This window comes from Poecilia reticulata, chromosome 11, assembly GCF_904066995.2.
Source record: "Poecilia reticulata chromosome 11, P_reticulata-male-v2, whole genome shotgun sequence".
NCBI classification, from domain to species: Eukaryota; Metazoa; Chordata; class Actinopteri; order Cyprinodontiformes; family Poeciliidae; genus Poecilia; species Poecilia reticulata.
This window is the reverse complement of record NC_088840.1, coordinates 16,008,259-16,024,745: the sequence shown is the minus strand read 5'-3', so window position 1 is coordinate 16,024,745 and position 16,487 is coordinate 16,008,259. Positions and strand designations below refer to the sequence as shown.

The 16,487-nt window shown below is 36.9% G+C and overlaps 1 protein-coding gene across 9 annotated transcripts in view; it reads left to right on the top strand.

The window, feature by feature from the left end:
- The window catches only part of LOC103472465 (CUB and sushi domain-containing protein 3-like), a 393,820-nt gene that overhangs the window by 245,985 nt on the left and 131,348 nt on the right, over window positions 1-16,487 (top strand). For all 9 annotated transcript variants that reach the window (XR_014089825.1, XM_081612755.1, XM_017307525.2 and 6 more), the window contains 3 exons: window positions 812-899; window positions 2,276-2,400; window positions 12,215-12,336. Coding sequence is in view for 8 of the 9 variants with exons in the window: in XM_081612755.1 (XP_081468881.1) it covers window positions 812-899; window positions 2,276-2,400; window positions 12,215-12,336 (335 nt within the window). In the remaining variant the exon portion in view is untranslated. The remainder of the gene's footprint in view (window positions 1-811; window positions 900-2,275; window positions 2,401-12,214; window positions 12,337-16,487) is intronic.

Genomic DNA, 16,487 nt, shown 5'->3' with positions numbered 1-16,487 from the left:
GCAGTTATAGTTGTGCCAAGGTTTTTAAATAACTCTGGTTTGATGTGTTTAATAATTTGCTGCTACTTTGTAATTAATAAACTGCAGTGTAGGATAAATAATGTTAAAATATAAACCTAAAACCGATATAACAAAATCTAAGGTCAGTGAACACCAGAAATAAGCAATTTTTTCTTGATTTAAAAAAAAATCATTCTCATACTTAAACATGATCTGGGTAAAATGAAGTTTTTTTTTGTTGTTGTTGTCTTCTACATCTTGGATGTGTAAATGACATTCTTACAGTCAAGATAAGCTCTAGTGTTTCTGGTATAATCAAGTGTTTGGACTGCTGTAATATCACTGTCTGCCCACCTCCATCTATCTCCTATTCTAATCTGCTTCCCGCTGCTTCCAAAGTGAATAAGTGGTAAGGCAGGCAGGTTTCCAAAACTAAAAGCAAGGAGCTGGAAATTCACCCAGGAAGACCAGTGCTGAATGCAATTAAATGACAAAAACAGATGGTTTTAGAATATTGCCAGGGTGCACTGAGGCAGTTCAGTGCTCTTGTTTTTTCTTTATTTTTTTTTCCAAATATTTATTTATAACAACAGTTGGATTTGGATATTGTTGATTTTTTTTGTGGAAATAAACATTTGATGTTTTTTTTAGACCAGCAGTAGCATGAACACTGATCTCCCTGCCTCTCCTGTAGATAAACAAAGAGTCAACTTGAAGGAACTTGTGGACACAGTTCTGCTTTGTTGCTGTCTTATCTATTCCATTCTGACCCATTTGTGCCGGTTGTGTGCATGTTTTTCTTTCCGTTTAGTGAATGAAGGTGGTGTCAGACAGGCGTCTAACTCCTGCCCTGACCCAGGAGAGCCGGAAAATGGAAAACGCCATGGAAATGACTTCAGGTACAATTTGTTTTTAGATATAGCACCTTGGCCAAGTATTGGTACCCACTGCAAAAACACATAAAAGCCATTGATTAAATACATCTTTTATTGCAGTAGCTTATAAGCCCCCCCTCTCCCCCCAAAAAACATTTAGTTAAAGATCCTCGCCAACTTAGTAGGCAAGCCAGTATGCAATGCATAGCAGACACATGACTTCGAGACCAACTAAAAGAAAATATGTGAACACTCTTGACCAATGTGCGAGAGAAAGATACATGAACAAAATTGCTGCTGTTGGGATCGACCAGAGTGAAAAAGAGAATAGAAACATGTCAGATGATTGTTTTCCACCAGAAAACAATCATCTGACATCAAGCCATCTTAAATGCTTGTTGATGAAAAGCTAGATCATAACTTCCTGTGATCAAACCCCAGTGTTTCAGTAAAAGTCCCTGTAGGGTTTAGCAAAGTTCATGTTTAGAGTTGTGATTGGGGGATTTGAAGGGCATTTCCCCACTACCACTACTGAACAGGAGGTTGGCATTTAGATGACGTCTAACTGTTGTTGAGGAAGACTGCTGATCCCATAATGCTGCTTTTTGTTGCTGTTCTTACACAGTAACTCATTGCGTGAGGAATTCCTTATCCAGCCTTCATGTGTTGTCACATCTTCAATTGTTTTAAAGTATTTAAATACTTATGTTACTGTGTAGTTAAACCCCGCTGGCCAAATTAAAAAATTATTTCATTTAAGTTTAAATTTAGTTTCTGATTTGACATAAGACATCTTTTGCACAGCACTAAAACAATGTAAAAGTAGTCTCAATAAATATAAATCATATTTTTTAAAAATATCACACTAAACTATCTCGCTACAGATTATTTGTACCATTCTCAATATTTAAGAGGATTTTTTTTTTCTTTGCTTAACAGCTAATTTTAACCACATTATTCAGTCGTTTTCAATGGTATGTGGATAATTTTGAACTTAGAAGGCCGTCTTCCCATCATTCTCATTCAACTCCTTTGACAAATTCTATCAGATTTAAATTGAAATTCTGGTCAGGCCTCTCCAAAATGTTGATATTACTTCCAGTCAAATAGAAGATAACTTTAAACCCAAAGTTATTTTTTACAGTTCTACCCAAAATCTTGATGATTTTGGTTGTCTTTCGCATTTTAAAGAGTTGCCTCTGTATTCCAAACAAACAGGAAGTTATGAGAAAAATCTGATCAGATCAGTCACAATAACATCACAAAAGTGTGTGAGGATTTTTTAACATACACATAGAACATTTGTAAAAAAAACCCCAAAAAAACCTGTATTTTATTTTTATTTTACCATAACCTTTGTTTTCTGTGTGATGCTTATGTACTTCTGTGTGTTGATTTAGCATTGGCAGTGTGGTCCAGTTCAGTTGTGGAGAGGACTACGTGCTGCAGGGCAGCAAAACCATCAGTTGCCAGAGAGTGGCCGAAGTCTTCGCCGCCTGGAGTGACCACAGACCAGTCTGTAAAGGTACAACTCGCCGGATTTTGCAGTCCTTCTCTGATTCTAGATGTGCTTTCATCATTGAGGCCGTGATGGCTGTTGCCCAGGACCAAAAAAAAATATGTAAACACAATCCAATTAAACTGTGAACATCCACCCAGTGTTATCACTGATAAATAAATATCTGTATTTTTTTAAGGTGATGCATGTGTAATCATTTCATACTCTGAACACCTCATTTTCAAGAATCGACATACTTCGAAGTTTATTTACCAAGTGATAGGTGGGCCCAGAAAGTGAGAAAGAGAGAAAGAGGGAGAGTGTGTCTGCCATATTAAATGCCAAAGTCGTTTGTCATTTCTTTCCTTACTTGGCTCGAGACTGTAGTGGGACACATTCTTTAACTTAAAACAAAATATTCACAGTGTATGTGTGTGTGCCTGTAACAAGAAGAAAGGCCTCTTCTGAGTTAGGTCTCCAAACAGTACTTTGGCACATTTTATTTTAATTTGACAGCCATGCATTGTTTTCCTTACACTTCAGAATTTTGTAGCACTTTGTCTTGTTAAAGTCCCAATGAAATGCACGAGAATGTTTGTTTCTAACGTGAAAAAAACACACGAGAATGTTAAGTTGTTATGAATACTTTGCAACTGACTGTGTGAAATTCTGCTAAAACTTGACACGGGAGCAGAGAAACACATAAACCTTTAGGTGATCTTTGCCAAGATTCCAGATTGTAGCTATTTAGCATTCACTTTGTGGACTCCTGCTATATTCTTTTTTTTTTCTTGGAAGCAAAATGCAAGTAAATAAGATATAACTTAAGACTTATGCATAGTCTCATACATCAAGTAATTCCTTGAACTGTAATCAGAATGAACTTCAGGAGGATGGGAAGAGGGCAAAAAGAAGCTGTAAAAAAGTCAAACATCACTTCTACCTTAAGGTTGCTTTAGTCATATGCTTTAGAAGGTCAGTTATTTAGTATATTACTAAGCATTTATAAAAGCGCAGCAGCTAAACTCTGAAACCACTCCGAGCTTGTAAGGCGATTTAGTGTTTGGCCCAAAGTCAGCTGAACAGGGTGGATCCTCGCTTGGGTCGGGTTGGGCTCTCTTGCCTTTAGGTTAAAGGACACAAGATAAACACTGTCCTTGACTGAAATCCTGCGATTTTTATTTGTGAACCAGACACACAGGTGCACTGACCTCCTTTGGGTTCATATTACTAGGACTGCTCCAATTCTTCTAAGGATTTAACCGAGGTACTATGAATCCAGCATGCCTTTCTTATTATGGCTTCTGCTTAATCCTTCCAGGCAAGCTTATTATCTAACTCATTATTAGATATATGTAATAATAATTTGGATTGACTCTTCGTTATTTTTAATGACTGTTAGGGACTCATTTTACCCTATAATGAGTTGTTAAATAAAACTGTCGAGATAAAGCCAGTTAAGTCTTTCTTCTACCTGTGTCCACTGATGGAATGGGGCTTTAAAAATCCTGGATTTTTTTTTTTTCTCAACAGCAGAAACACATTAAGAAAGACTATAGCAAGCATACCAAAAACAGAGCCGCCAGTCAACGGATATCCTTGCTGGAAAATTACATTTTCTCTGGCCCACTATAACTGTAAAGCATATCTTTTTTGCGAAAAAATAAAACTTAATTGCCCAGAGTTCTAACATAAGCTACTTTTACAATGCATACCACTGTTGCTAAGAAACCAATAAGTCAGCAGTATTTGTTATTATAAGCATCATACTTCATAAGGTGTTGTTGCTTCTTTAAAGTCTCAAAAATGAAAATGCACAGAGACATAAGTTTGCATTAAAAGACAAATTTTGGAAACTACTTCTTGTTAACTTTTTTGAGTATTGAAATTTATGTCAATGTTATTGTCATTGACATAAATGTCAATGTTATTATAAATGTCAATGTTAACCTATTTCACATTTATTAGAACAAAAAAATAAAATTCATTTCAAATTCAAAAACACTATTGATCACAGAAGAAAATAAAATGTTGTAAATCACATTATTTCAAATTCTTTAATGAATTTTGTAGGTAGCGATGTTGGCAGGAAAAATCTCTCTTATAGTGATCTGTTCTGCAACCAGAGTTAAATTTCTCTGTTTTTTTTGCGTTTTAACTCATTATTATTACGGATGAAACTGGAAGTTTCAACTTCTCTGGTTTAAGGTCAGTCGGATTTAAAATAAATCCACATGTATGCCTCCGATTAACTCACCATTTCAGATAACCTATCAAAAGTTTCCAAAGCAAAGACATCATAATCTAGGCTTTGTCACATTGTGTAAAGATGTAATAATCATTCTGTATGTAAACCCTTGATATTAAAGACATAAATAAATAAATAAATAAATAAATAAATAAATAAATAAATAATGATAAATGTTTGCATTTAACAAATATAATTTATCTTAGTAATTTCTAAACAGGAGAAGCTTGGTCCAATTTTACTTTCAAACAGTTTTGGTGTATGCAAACTTCGGGTTTCAACTGTGTATTCGTTTTCATAACCAAACTCAAGAAATATCTAAAACTCTTATGACAGAAAAAAAGAGGAATAAGGCATCAGAAAAGGCCCATTGAGAGTTAAGTATTTATTTTTTTTTTTTGGATTTTGACATTTCTGACTCAAAGAAATAATGATATATGCACTTTAAAGAGATCATATTAGTATTCTTGGCTACATTTTTAGGCTGGTTTGTGTTATTACTTGTCAATCTAATATTCTTTTTCTGTTAAAAAAAATATAAGATTCAGTTTTTTTGACATGACTGTTGTACCAGTTTAGACATTAACGTTGCCATAATGGGAGCGTTTTTACCCGTAATTCTTCTCTTGCTGCAGCTGCAGTATGTCATTGTTATGTATGGTTGTACTTTAGTGAAACTAAAAAAGATCTGTCTTCAAAAATCCCGTGAATCCCAGAGAAACCACACTAAGGCTGCTTGAAGGACAACATGCATGTAACGCTGGGTCTCATCTTTTTGACAATAATGCTGGGGCTTTATTTAGGCTATGTAAAAGGATCACTCAGAAGAGGAAGCTGAAAATGGAAAACCACAATGCTGTGTTACTGTAGAAATTGCAGCTATATTCTCTAGATATACAGCTTTAAGCTTGAAATGGAGTGTTTTGGAGAGGGTGGCTTACTTCGTGTGAAAAGCAGGGAGTGTATTATGAAATCCACTCTTCTTTTTAAACCTATTCCCCTTAGGCGCAAACATCCAATATTGAAATTCCAAAAGTAAAGATGCCTTGAAGGCATAGGAGAGGAGTTCTCCTGGAACTAATAGACTATGAAGTTGGAGAAACAGCATTGATGTCTACAAATATGCTGCTGTTTTGTGTCATTATTCAAGAAGATCGCTGATTCAGATCTCTAATTTAGGAAGTCTGGCAGGAATAGAGTTCATATTCCTGTATACGCTGCGAGAAAATTATAGACATTTTATTATACGCTCAGTCATTTGAAACTTAATTGAAGGTCATGTGTGAACTCTTTGTTCTTACTGCTTTAGAAGAAGTGCTAATATTTGAACAGATTTCCTGATCACAGGCTGCAGTAAAATCAGGTATCGTGCAATTATATTGCACACTAACATGTTCCGAACATGTTTTTAATTAATTTCTGTGTATTTTTAAACATTTAATGGGGACATGTGTTTTTTTTTTATTGGCTCAAACTGACAAATGTGCAAATATTATATACCATAAGCAAATTTCTACAAAAGAACTAAATAAAATATATCTAATTTTTTCACGGATTTTTTCCCCAACTCAAGTATACTTAAATTTACGTTGGAAATAAAAAAAAAAATCTTATTGTATTATATGCAAATTTATTTTAAGGATTCCATCTTTATTGATGTTATATTTGTAGGGCTCTTTAATGCTTCTGAAAATGTGAACTGATGAGTGTATTTTCAAAAACATTTATGTTAATTTTTTGACAGATATTCCAAACGTGTGGAATATCTGGAATATCATGTCAGTAATTCTCTAGAATTAGTAATATTTTTTTTAAACTTTTAAACCAACGTTTTGTGATTAAAATGGACAAAATGTTGATTAAAAAGCGGAGCCAAAAAGATACATTCTTCTCAATCTGCCAAAACCAAAGCAATTTGTTGTACTCCATCTATTTTGGCAGCATTGTATTGTTTTTAAGCTATGTTTTTATGATGCGGATTGATCTAAAGCAAAATGACCTTGTTTGTCATTTTGACATGGAAAGACAGGAGTCTATGTAGATGCACCAGATGCTGCTTATGAATTTTTCTTGAAACAGTGTGAGAAGAGAAGCCATCAGACAGATGGCCTCTCTTCTGACTTTGCTAAGATACCAGATTTTTAAGGGCCTGCAATGAGTTCAGCAGGTTATAAAGTCAACATTTTTATTCCTAAGTATGAAAACATGTTTTCCTAAGTACTCATGTCTGTTTTACAGAGTTAAATAAAACTGGAATGAGAAGAAGGCTGTTTCTAGCTGCTCTCTGCTCAGATTTGACCTTTATTTCCAATGAACCAACAAGGAAACTCATGAATAACATTGACAGAGAGGCAATCTGTAAGAAAACTGCAAGCTTTCTTAAAGGGACACCTCTGTCAAAACACTTTTATATAGCTAAGCATGTCTTTTGGAACACTAACAAGAAAATAAAGTGAATTTCTTTGAAAAAAAAAAGGAGTCGCTAATGTCAGGGCATGAAGGGAAAGAAAAAGAAACTTGTAAAAAAAAAAAGAAAGATGGCTTAGAGTGGTAATCACTTTATGAGGTACAATATGGCAAATAGAAATTGTAAAGAAAAGCATGTAACAAAACAGCAAAAGCAGCAATCAAATTGCAATGTTCCCAGTTTTCACTCCTCTAAGACTTTACGAGAGAGAGCGCAGGCAGAGACAGAGACTGAGAGAGGGGCTCCATGTGGCACCTTGATTAATGGACAGATGGTAAGGCCACTGAGCCAACTCTTTCTCTCTGTCTGTGTCTGTGTGTGTGAACTCCAGGGGAGTTCAGTTGATGTGCTGAATCTACTGACTCAAACAAGGTCTATATGTCAGCCACTTTTACGCGCACACACACATACATGTTGATTTCTGAGTACGCAGACAAAGACAAAGGGGAAAAGTAAAGAGTTCGGCCACTTTACAATAACTTTGGTAAATGACTGTGCATGTGTTTGTGTGCGTGTGTGTATATGTGTGTGCCCATTAAAGCTCCGACGAGTACTTGTGCTTCTGGAATGCTGTGTGCCACCTTAATGATGTCATCAATCATTCGCTGTGCCCATTGGTCAATCTATCTGCTACTGTAGGAAGTTTGTTAAAGTAGCCAGATTGAACATCCTGCACAAAGTTTTGATCCCAGGAATATGGCTCTATCGATCTAAGATTAAACTTTTACCAAAGCGAGTGTAGCAAAGAGTAACTTAATGAACCGAGAATGATTGCAGAATTGTGGAAAAAGTTTTGAACCACGTCGATATCTTTATACTTTGCTTCTTCAGGCTTTCAGAATGTCTTTCAGCGTTATTGGACATTACCTGCAATTCATTTTTTTGTGTAAATTTTCTATCCAGTATTCATGGCTAATTATGATCCACAATATTACCCAAATGGAAATTCATCTGTTTTGTTTAATATTTTTAATATGGTTATGTGATGAATGATTTTTGTTCAGTGACGCCGTGAATATTTAATAATCCCGCCTTTCAAACGACCTGAAAATAAATTCCCCAAACGACTTAATATAATTCAGCCACATAGATGATTGATGCATGTATTTTTTTAAAATTAAGTAGAGAAATCCCAATCCAGTTGATCATCTTTGGAACATGCTGGACAAACAAGAAGAACCCACGGAGACCTCACCTCACAATATTGTGGACTTAAAAAATCCTATGCTAACATGTTGGGGCATGATACCACAGCATGACTTTGGTGATCTAATTTAGTCCATGCCTCACCCAATGTGTTTTGGCAGTATAAAGGTGATCAAGACAATGGCCAATCAATTAATTAGTTTCTAATTAGTTCAGACAGAAAAATATGCATTAAAAATATATTTTCAACTTGATCAATTTCTATGGTATCATGCCAAACCAAAGACTTCATCTGCACTGTGAGCATTTTGAAAACTCATCTGCGTGATTACATTTTATCTTATTTTGTCTTTGATTTTCCTCCCCTGAAGCCTTCTTCAGTCTGTCTTACTGGAATGCAGGGTCAGAGAGATAATCAACGACACACAAGGGTTAACCGTTCTTTGTATGCTTCGGTAGCTCTCGTGGTATGTATGATTGAAACTGAGCCTCCGCTGCAGAGACGATTCAATAACCACAAAGGCCATCCTGCTGAGGAGGCAGCAAAGTCACAGTATAGACCTTTAAATTTAAGGCAGCGTAGACAGGTAAAAAAAATCGTCGGTTGAAACACAGTGGCTGGGCGCTATTAAAAATTAAAAACCTTCCCAGAGTTGTGTTCTTAGTGTTTATGGGGCCACGTTAGTAATGCTATGAAGCCATAAAACAAAACTTTGGAGAAAAATGACCAAGGGCATTGGAGCTACATTATGAGAGACTTTGGCGCAGCAATCCTTACTTGAAACCTCATTTAATTTTGGTTCACTTCCAAACTGTTTATGTGGGTCACTAGCTTGTGTGAGTTGAAGTCAGGTGAAGAAGGAGAGCCCCATGGGTTTTCCTTTTAGTCTGAAGAAAATGAGGTGTGGAACTTTAGTCATCAGTATGGGCTCATTGGTCTTGTCTATATTGTACCTGTCAAAACTATCCATTTAATCTTAACAGTGTGCTTTTGGTAAAAGACAGATCTTATAAAACATCTTAATTTCATCTGGAATAAATCAACGCTTTGAAAATCATGTTGCTATTGTGGCTTCAAACCCATAAAACAGTGTGCCAGTTTCAGATAATGAAGAGAAGGAAAGAAAAAGAATAAATCAAAATTTGATCTTTCTATTTTCCTTCTCCGGGCAAAAAGCACTTCTGTTTTATCTAAGCCCGTCGTGTCTCTAAGACATAGAAATGGAAATATCCTTTGGCATTGGTGTGTTTGACACAGTGGGCAAAAGCAGCTTGTTAAATATTACTACTGTCCCTTTTTAATGAGCAGCAATGTCCACATAAAGAGGCAGGAAAGTCTAATTTGGCTCACATGTGAAACCACTGTTTTCCTGTCAATTGGTTTCCACCAACTAACTGCACTGCAAGTCCTATTTTGGGGCTATTTTTGCTTAACTCAAAGAGGCCCAATCTCGGGGAAGAAATCTTGGGAAAGGTTTTTCACAGAAAATAACAAAATAAACTAAAAGTATTTAATTGAGATACAAAACAGGTGATTGGAAGGAAGCCCATCGATGATTAAAAATGTTTTGTTTTGAGAAAACTTTTTTTTTCTCTTTTAATAACAAATGATCTTTTAGCTCTTTTAAAGTTGATAATTTGGTGGCATTTACTGTGTTTTTTAATTATCGCTCCTTTTGACTGTGATCCAAGCGAAAAGCCACCTTTTCCGAAAACAGAGAAGTCTGAACTAATTGGTCTACCTTGGTCTAAAACTCATAATTTGCTAAAAGGATTGAGGTTGAAATTATGACAGGATATCCAAAAGATTTCACTTAAGTCACAAAGTTTAAACACTTTGGTACCAAATACTGACAACTTGTGTACCCACTTCTGATTTCAAAGAATTTAATAAATAAAACTTTTGCAACTTTTCTCTCACTGATGTGGTATTTATCAAATAGAAATAATCTTTGGTAATTCTAACTGACCTAAAACAGGAGAAGTTTGGTCTGATTAATCGTCTGATGGTGAGAAAAAAAGTGTACGTGAACTTCCAGTTTGTACTTGACAGTAAAGACAGTCATCAAAACATGCTAAATACTTTTAACAGCCGCAAAAAAAGGGCTGAAGGTTCTAAATAGAAAAATTAAATGGCATTCAAGTGCTGAATAAATTGATGTTGTTTTAATATAAATTATAGGATGCTATCCTCTCTGGTAATTCTGGTGATAACTCTCTCTGCAGTGTCGCTGCAGCAACATAGAGCCCATTTTACTGTTGGCACGGTGATGGGTCGGCCATTTGTTCAGGATACGCTGATTGAGCTGTCAAAGTGCACGCATACTTACAAAGGCACACAAAGTTTCTGGAGGCACGATGAATCATTTACCTCGTCTAACTCAAGCATGCGCATGCACAATTTATCACCATGGTATCTCCTAGAGTATAAATCGCAACCATCCGAAGACGAGGGAAGGTCAGTCAAAGTTGCAACGAGAATTATAGAAACAAGACGCAGATGGGGCACAGTCAGGGAATTCAGGCATCAAGCTAAGAGACACTCGCGAGTGATATCAGTTTTTCTCTAACGGGACTTGTGCTTGTTTTGACACTCTCATGCGGCGCCTCTTGGACACACTCCATTACACACACAATGAAAAAAACGTTCTTGCAAACAAACTGCAGTATGATTCTTTTATTCCTCTCCTTTCCTTCACTGACCACTAAGTAAAAGTGGCGGCGTAGAGTGAGCATGGGAGAGAGAGTACATAAAAGTCTGTGTCTTGGTGGGTTTGAAGTGGTTTGAGAGAGCAGTTGAAATTTGTCTTTGTCTGATACTTATTTGTTTAGGAAAACAAAAGATTTAAAAGGGATGTACTCTTAAATGGGGTCACATATGTTTTCATGGCACTGAAAGCCTATTAGGTTTATTATTGAGGGATATTTTTTTTGTCTCTGCATGTTTGTACTGAATGTTTTTGAAGTGGTGTACAACTGATGATGTTTGGCTTCTCTCTCTCTCTCGCTGTGTATGCTGACTGTATGTATTCTTATGGCCTGCTGCTGAACAAACTCATTAAAGAGCAAACTCTGCTTCAAACCAACCAGAAAATTACCTCCCGAGTCTAACAGGACGACCCAAGGACAGACAAGCAGCTTCTCTGTCACATCCAGTCAGAGAACAAAGCCTAATGAAGGCTTAGTTGGTTTATCGAACACCAAGCATGTGTCGTTTTAAACACCCCACTGAATGCAACACTAAGTGTCGCTGTTTGAGGTTTTGCATGGCTTTGCGTCGTAAAGCCTGGCATTTCAAATACAGTTTTACACAAAGTCACGATTTAACTGACATGCAGGAAGTATTTGTTCAGTTTGATGCCATTGTTAGTCTCTCAGAGTGGCTTCGTCTTTAAACTTACAGTTTGTGTTTAGACATGCAACACTGTAAGTGAACACGATTACTTTAATGCTCTGAAATTGTTTACTTTAAATAGATGTTTGGAATAAATGGCTGGTACATGTCTTTATCAGTCAACAGCACAACTCCAGCTAATCCTGTGGTATTTCACACCCAGTAGCTTCCAATTAAGTAATGTTATCCAGGGAGATGCTGCTGACAGTATCAATAACATCTATGTGACCTTCTGTTCCTCTTTCTGTTCCTCTCCCTACTTCAGTCTTATCTTCTTTTTTCTCTTCACTTCCTGAGCTCACACGCTCATTCCATCCAACTCTCAGCTGCATTGATGTCATTTTTAATTGTTCGTCACTGAACTCCTGCTTTGACCGTCCAATGATGCGAATTGGCTTTCTGTTTTTCACTGTGAGAGACTCGGGCAAAGCGTCACCTAAACGCGTTAATTAGAAAGGTAATTGTGAATGCATGGTATTGCGGTGGCTCTGTGTGCAATAGCTTTTTGCTAATGTCTCGGCTAAATCTACAGTTCTCACGAGTGACAAGATCAATATGTCCTTTTTTTTCTCTTTTCTTTTTATAGCAAAGACGTGTGGCAGTAATCTTCAGGGGACATCGGGGACCTTTACATCTCCCAACTTTCCAATTCAATACGAGAGCAATGCCCAGTGTGTGTGGATAATTACAGCATCAAATCCAAATAAGGTAAGAACGCCATTATTTGTTTTGATTTAGTATATGAAGCAATAATAATTTAATCCTAATTCAGCTTTAGCTCAACCCTTGCATATTTTGATTCCAAAGAAAACGTACCTTCTTGTTATCTTTAAGGTGAACTTGATCAGAAACTTTGATGGTCCTTCAAAATATGTCTTTGAACTCGAGCTTGCTTTTTCATGTAGTTCCGGTTTTCCCTGTAATTGTGGAATTTTTTTGGTAAACCATCTAACTATGGGGAATAAAATGAAGATTTAAAGAAAGCAGGGTGAGCATTTGTATAAATAAGGGGTCACATCTTTTATGTGTAATAATTATTCAAACACTAAACATGTCATGATCCTTACTGTATAATTTTACTCGCCACTTTCCAAAATTATTTAGGTCAACTAAAACAATTTCAAAGTTTTCTTGAGTGCCTATCTGGAACATTTTTGAAGGTGGCACTACAGTCATTTATGGTAGCTGTGGGTTAAAGATAATATCTGCCACCAAAATTAGGTGTTTATGCCTACTGGCCAAGAAAAGTGGGAGTTATACTAGAGGAATATTAACTTGCATGAGGACCAATGACTGATCAAGATCGGAACCTCCATGAAATTTAGTGATGGGTGGGTTAAATTTTAAGCATGTTTCTTAGATTTAAGTAGGCTATGCCTTTAATAGCTACCTAAAACATGATGCATTAAATTTAGTTTTAACTGAAATAAAAATCTGATCTTTTACAAAGTTAATTTAAATTTTTTTTTACTAAAGGGATCTAGGGTGATGGAGCAGCAAATGCTCAAAAGATATCGGTTTCTAACTTGGTGAGATCATTTAATCCCCACAAAGAAGCAGGGATGGGTTGAAAGCCAGATAGATATCTGCCATTGGCCCTTTTCTCTCTCAGGAGATATCTGATTGGTATTCTGAAGCACATCCTTGTTTGACTCTGGCTCCCTTTGGCGACTGCACTGTCGTCAAGGGCAACACCTGCATCAGCATGATGGAGCTATACTTACACATTCACACAAACACTCAAAACAATGCTGTATATGAGGGAGTAGAAATACAGCTGCTTTTTTTCACCCTCACAACAAAAAAAAGACATTTTTAGGGACTTTGCTTTTTACCAAAAAAGCTCCTCTTCTCTACTCCTTCCATCCCCTCCGAAACTCCCACACACAGCGCTCTCTGTCACTGCCCAAGGCCTCTGGTTTATGGCCTACAGCAATACATTCTCTCTTGAAGGCTATGCTGTGTATGTGACTGCTGAAGGCTACGTTACTAATGCCCTCCGCACCGTTTGTGGTGTGCATGCGTAAATGTGTGTGTGTCTGCACGTTACATACATACATAAAATTAATGTATATGTATTTTAAATGGTGATGGACATAATGACTTAAAATGAAGACCAAATAATATTCAGCTACATCAGTGCATTATATCCTACTTTACCCACACAACCGTATCAAGCACTGGTATGTGACATACTGTATCATCTCCATGTCATCCGCACCACTGAGTCCAACACATGGCTTTTCTCACACATCATGTAGACAGCATGTCATGTGCCGTACTGAATCACACCCCATATGGAGTAAAGTTCGTCTTGAATGTCATTTCTTTGGAGCAAAAGTTTATAGAGGTCTGTATTTTTGAACAGCACTATATTTAAAGGGGAATAACATAAAGTGTATGGTGGATAACACCTGAAACACAAACTACACACAAGTAATAAAAAGCTTTCACTAATTAGAAACATTGCAACCATTGTGTACTAAACCAAAGTGGTTTCTAATAGGATCTTTTAGAGAGCTAGAATGCTTTTAGTTTTTTCTCTCATTGTCTTTGCACTGCAGCTACTACTGACTTACCAGGACCCCCGTTGTTATTACTTTGTTCAACCCTCTTTTGCCAGTAGGATAGCAATTATAGTCTTTTCTTGACGTTTTCCTGGATAGGCCCTCTTCCCTGCTGCGTATCCTCTTAGATCACAATATACATTTAAGAAGTTCCTTCCAAAAACTTTCTGGGGAACTTGCAAAGCAAAACAACCGTCCAACTGATTAACATTTAGGTTGTGATTAATTCCTATGATTTATTCCTTTCCAGGATTTGAAAATTTGTTTAGTGTTGCAGCAAAAGACTTCAAACTCGGTTTGGACATGGAGCGAAAGATTCAAGACTTGGGTTGGTCCCATAAGATCTGACTTGGGGAGAAAGAGATGAGACTTGATTTATACTTGCCCCTCTAGAGCCAAGTCATAATTTGGAATTACCCCAATAAGACCTGAGACTTAAAAGGAAAAGACTAAAGAGTTGCCCTGTACTTTCCCCTTAAAAGTTCATTTGCTCTTTTTAGACTTGAACCCATCGTTTGGAATTAAAAAATGACGTGAACATCTTGGGTTTAACAAGGAAAAGTAATTAGTGATATATTTCACTAAAATTAATCCTACTCCTGAGGTGAAAGCACACTCCATTCAGGTAATGAGAAAAATATTGATCATTCACAGTTACTCTTCTATTTTTTTGTCTTAGAAAATAAAAACATGATTACTAGCATTTATAAGATGGTTTTGCTCACATATTAACATTCAATCACAGCTCAAATGTTTGGGCAGAACAGGAAGTCATTAGGTACGAAACCCAACAGGAGACAGAGGCATGATGTTATGGTGCAAAAAATAATTTAGTTTTTAAAAAGCCAGGCTCATGTTGAGCAGGTGGCAGAAGACAAATACACAGTAGGAAACTGGCAGGTAAACAACAGGTAAAAGGCAAGGAACACCTGCCAAAACTGAATAGGAGTGGGGACTATCTGGCATACGTGCATTGAAAATCTGTTCTCAATTAGAACAATAATGAAAGAATGAGGAGCAGCTTAGCAGACTGGAGGGTGGTCACTTGATGTTCAGGGTGGGGGGAAGCTAACCAGATAAAAGTCTGAGGCCGATGAGAGGAGGACAGGGTTTTGTGCAAGTGGGATAGTACGGAGAAATCTCAACGGTTCATGTATCCAAAAGTAACTGCATTTAAAATTCTTTATGGCAAATGCATACCGCTATTTTGTCTCACTCTCCTTTTCTTTCATTATAAGTTTTTTTTTATTATCCTTTTCTCTTTTTTTCAACATGTACAGCCCTCCTCCCTCTGCACTCCCAGAGGCTCTGTCCTTAGAATTACCCAGATTCTTCATTAAGAAGCTCAGGCTGAAACCATTACTATGAAGAAAGGCAGGATGCAGGGTGCGAGTAAAGGGTGGAATCTGTTTTTTACTGTTTTATGGGCATGTCTCTGCCCACTGCACCTATTCACACACGTCTCAGTGTCTGCTTATACCCTAAAGATAAAAAGATGTAAAGTTTGGTAGCACATCCTTTCTTCTTCTATATGTCTTGGTAGCCTTATTTCTTCTTTTCCTCCCCTCCTCTGTCGATCTATCCCTCGGCTCCTTCCTTTGCAGGTTAAGTGTTAATGGAGTTCTATAGCTCTGTGATGTTATTGCTTCATTTAGTTTTGGCAGAATGAGCCTTTAGAGCCCATTCATTCTATCCTGTTCTCGTTTAACCTTGGGGATAGTAGGACAGGGTGACCATTACTCGAATTTTCTTTCCCTTTCTGTTCTTCTCTTTTTCTTTTGTTTCTGTCTTCTGGTTGCTTCTCGTAATGTGTTCCACTACTTTCCCCTTGATTTTATGTCTTATTTTGCTTCCTCCAAATCATTTTTTGTGCATGCATGGTTTAATGTGTTAACAAAAGGCGTCCAAGACGCACAAGTTCTAGATGAAGCATTTTGCATTAGTATTCATGTATGTACTGGCTAGTACACAGTCGTCCTGATCTATGCGGTGGTGTGTTTTGATAAAGGTGATTTGGCTAGCTGCCCAGGGTTTCTTTTGGTGATGGAGATGCACCATAGCTACAAAATAAAAGGAAAAAGGGAAGGAGAAAATTCTTTCATTTGGACCCCAGCCAAAAATTTTCATTGCTTACTTGCATACTGAGTCAATGAGGATTTGGCACCCTTGTGTGTGTGGAGTGTAAGCTCCGAAAGAAAATGTGACTATGCACTGAGCATGGTTACTAAAGTTTGGCACTAAAATAGGGAGTTATTTCACAAGACCCATCTGAAATAAAATCTGAATAAACTT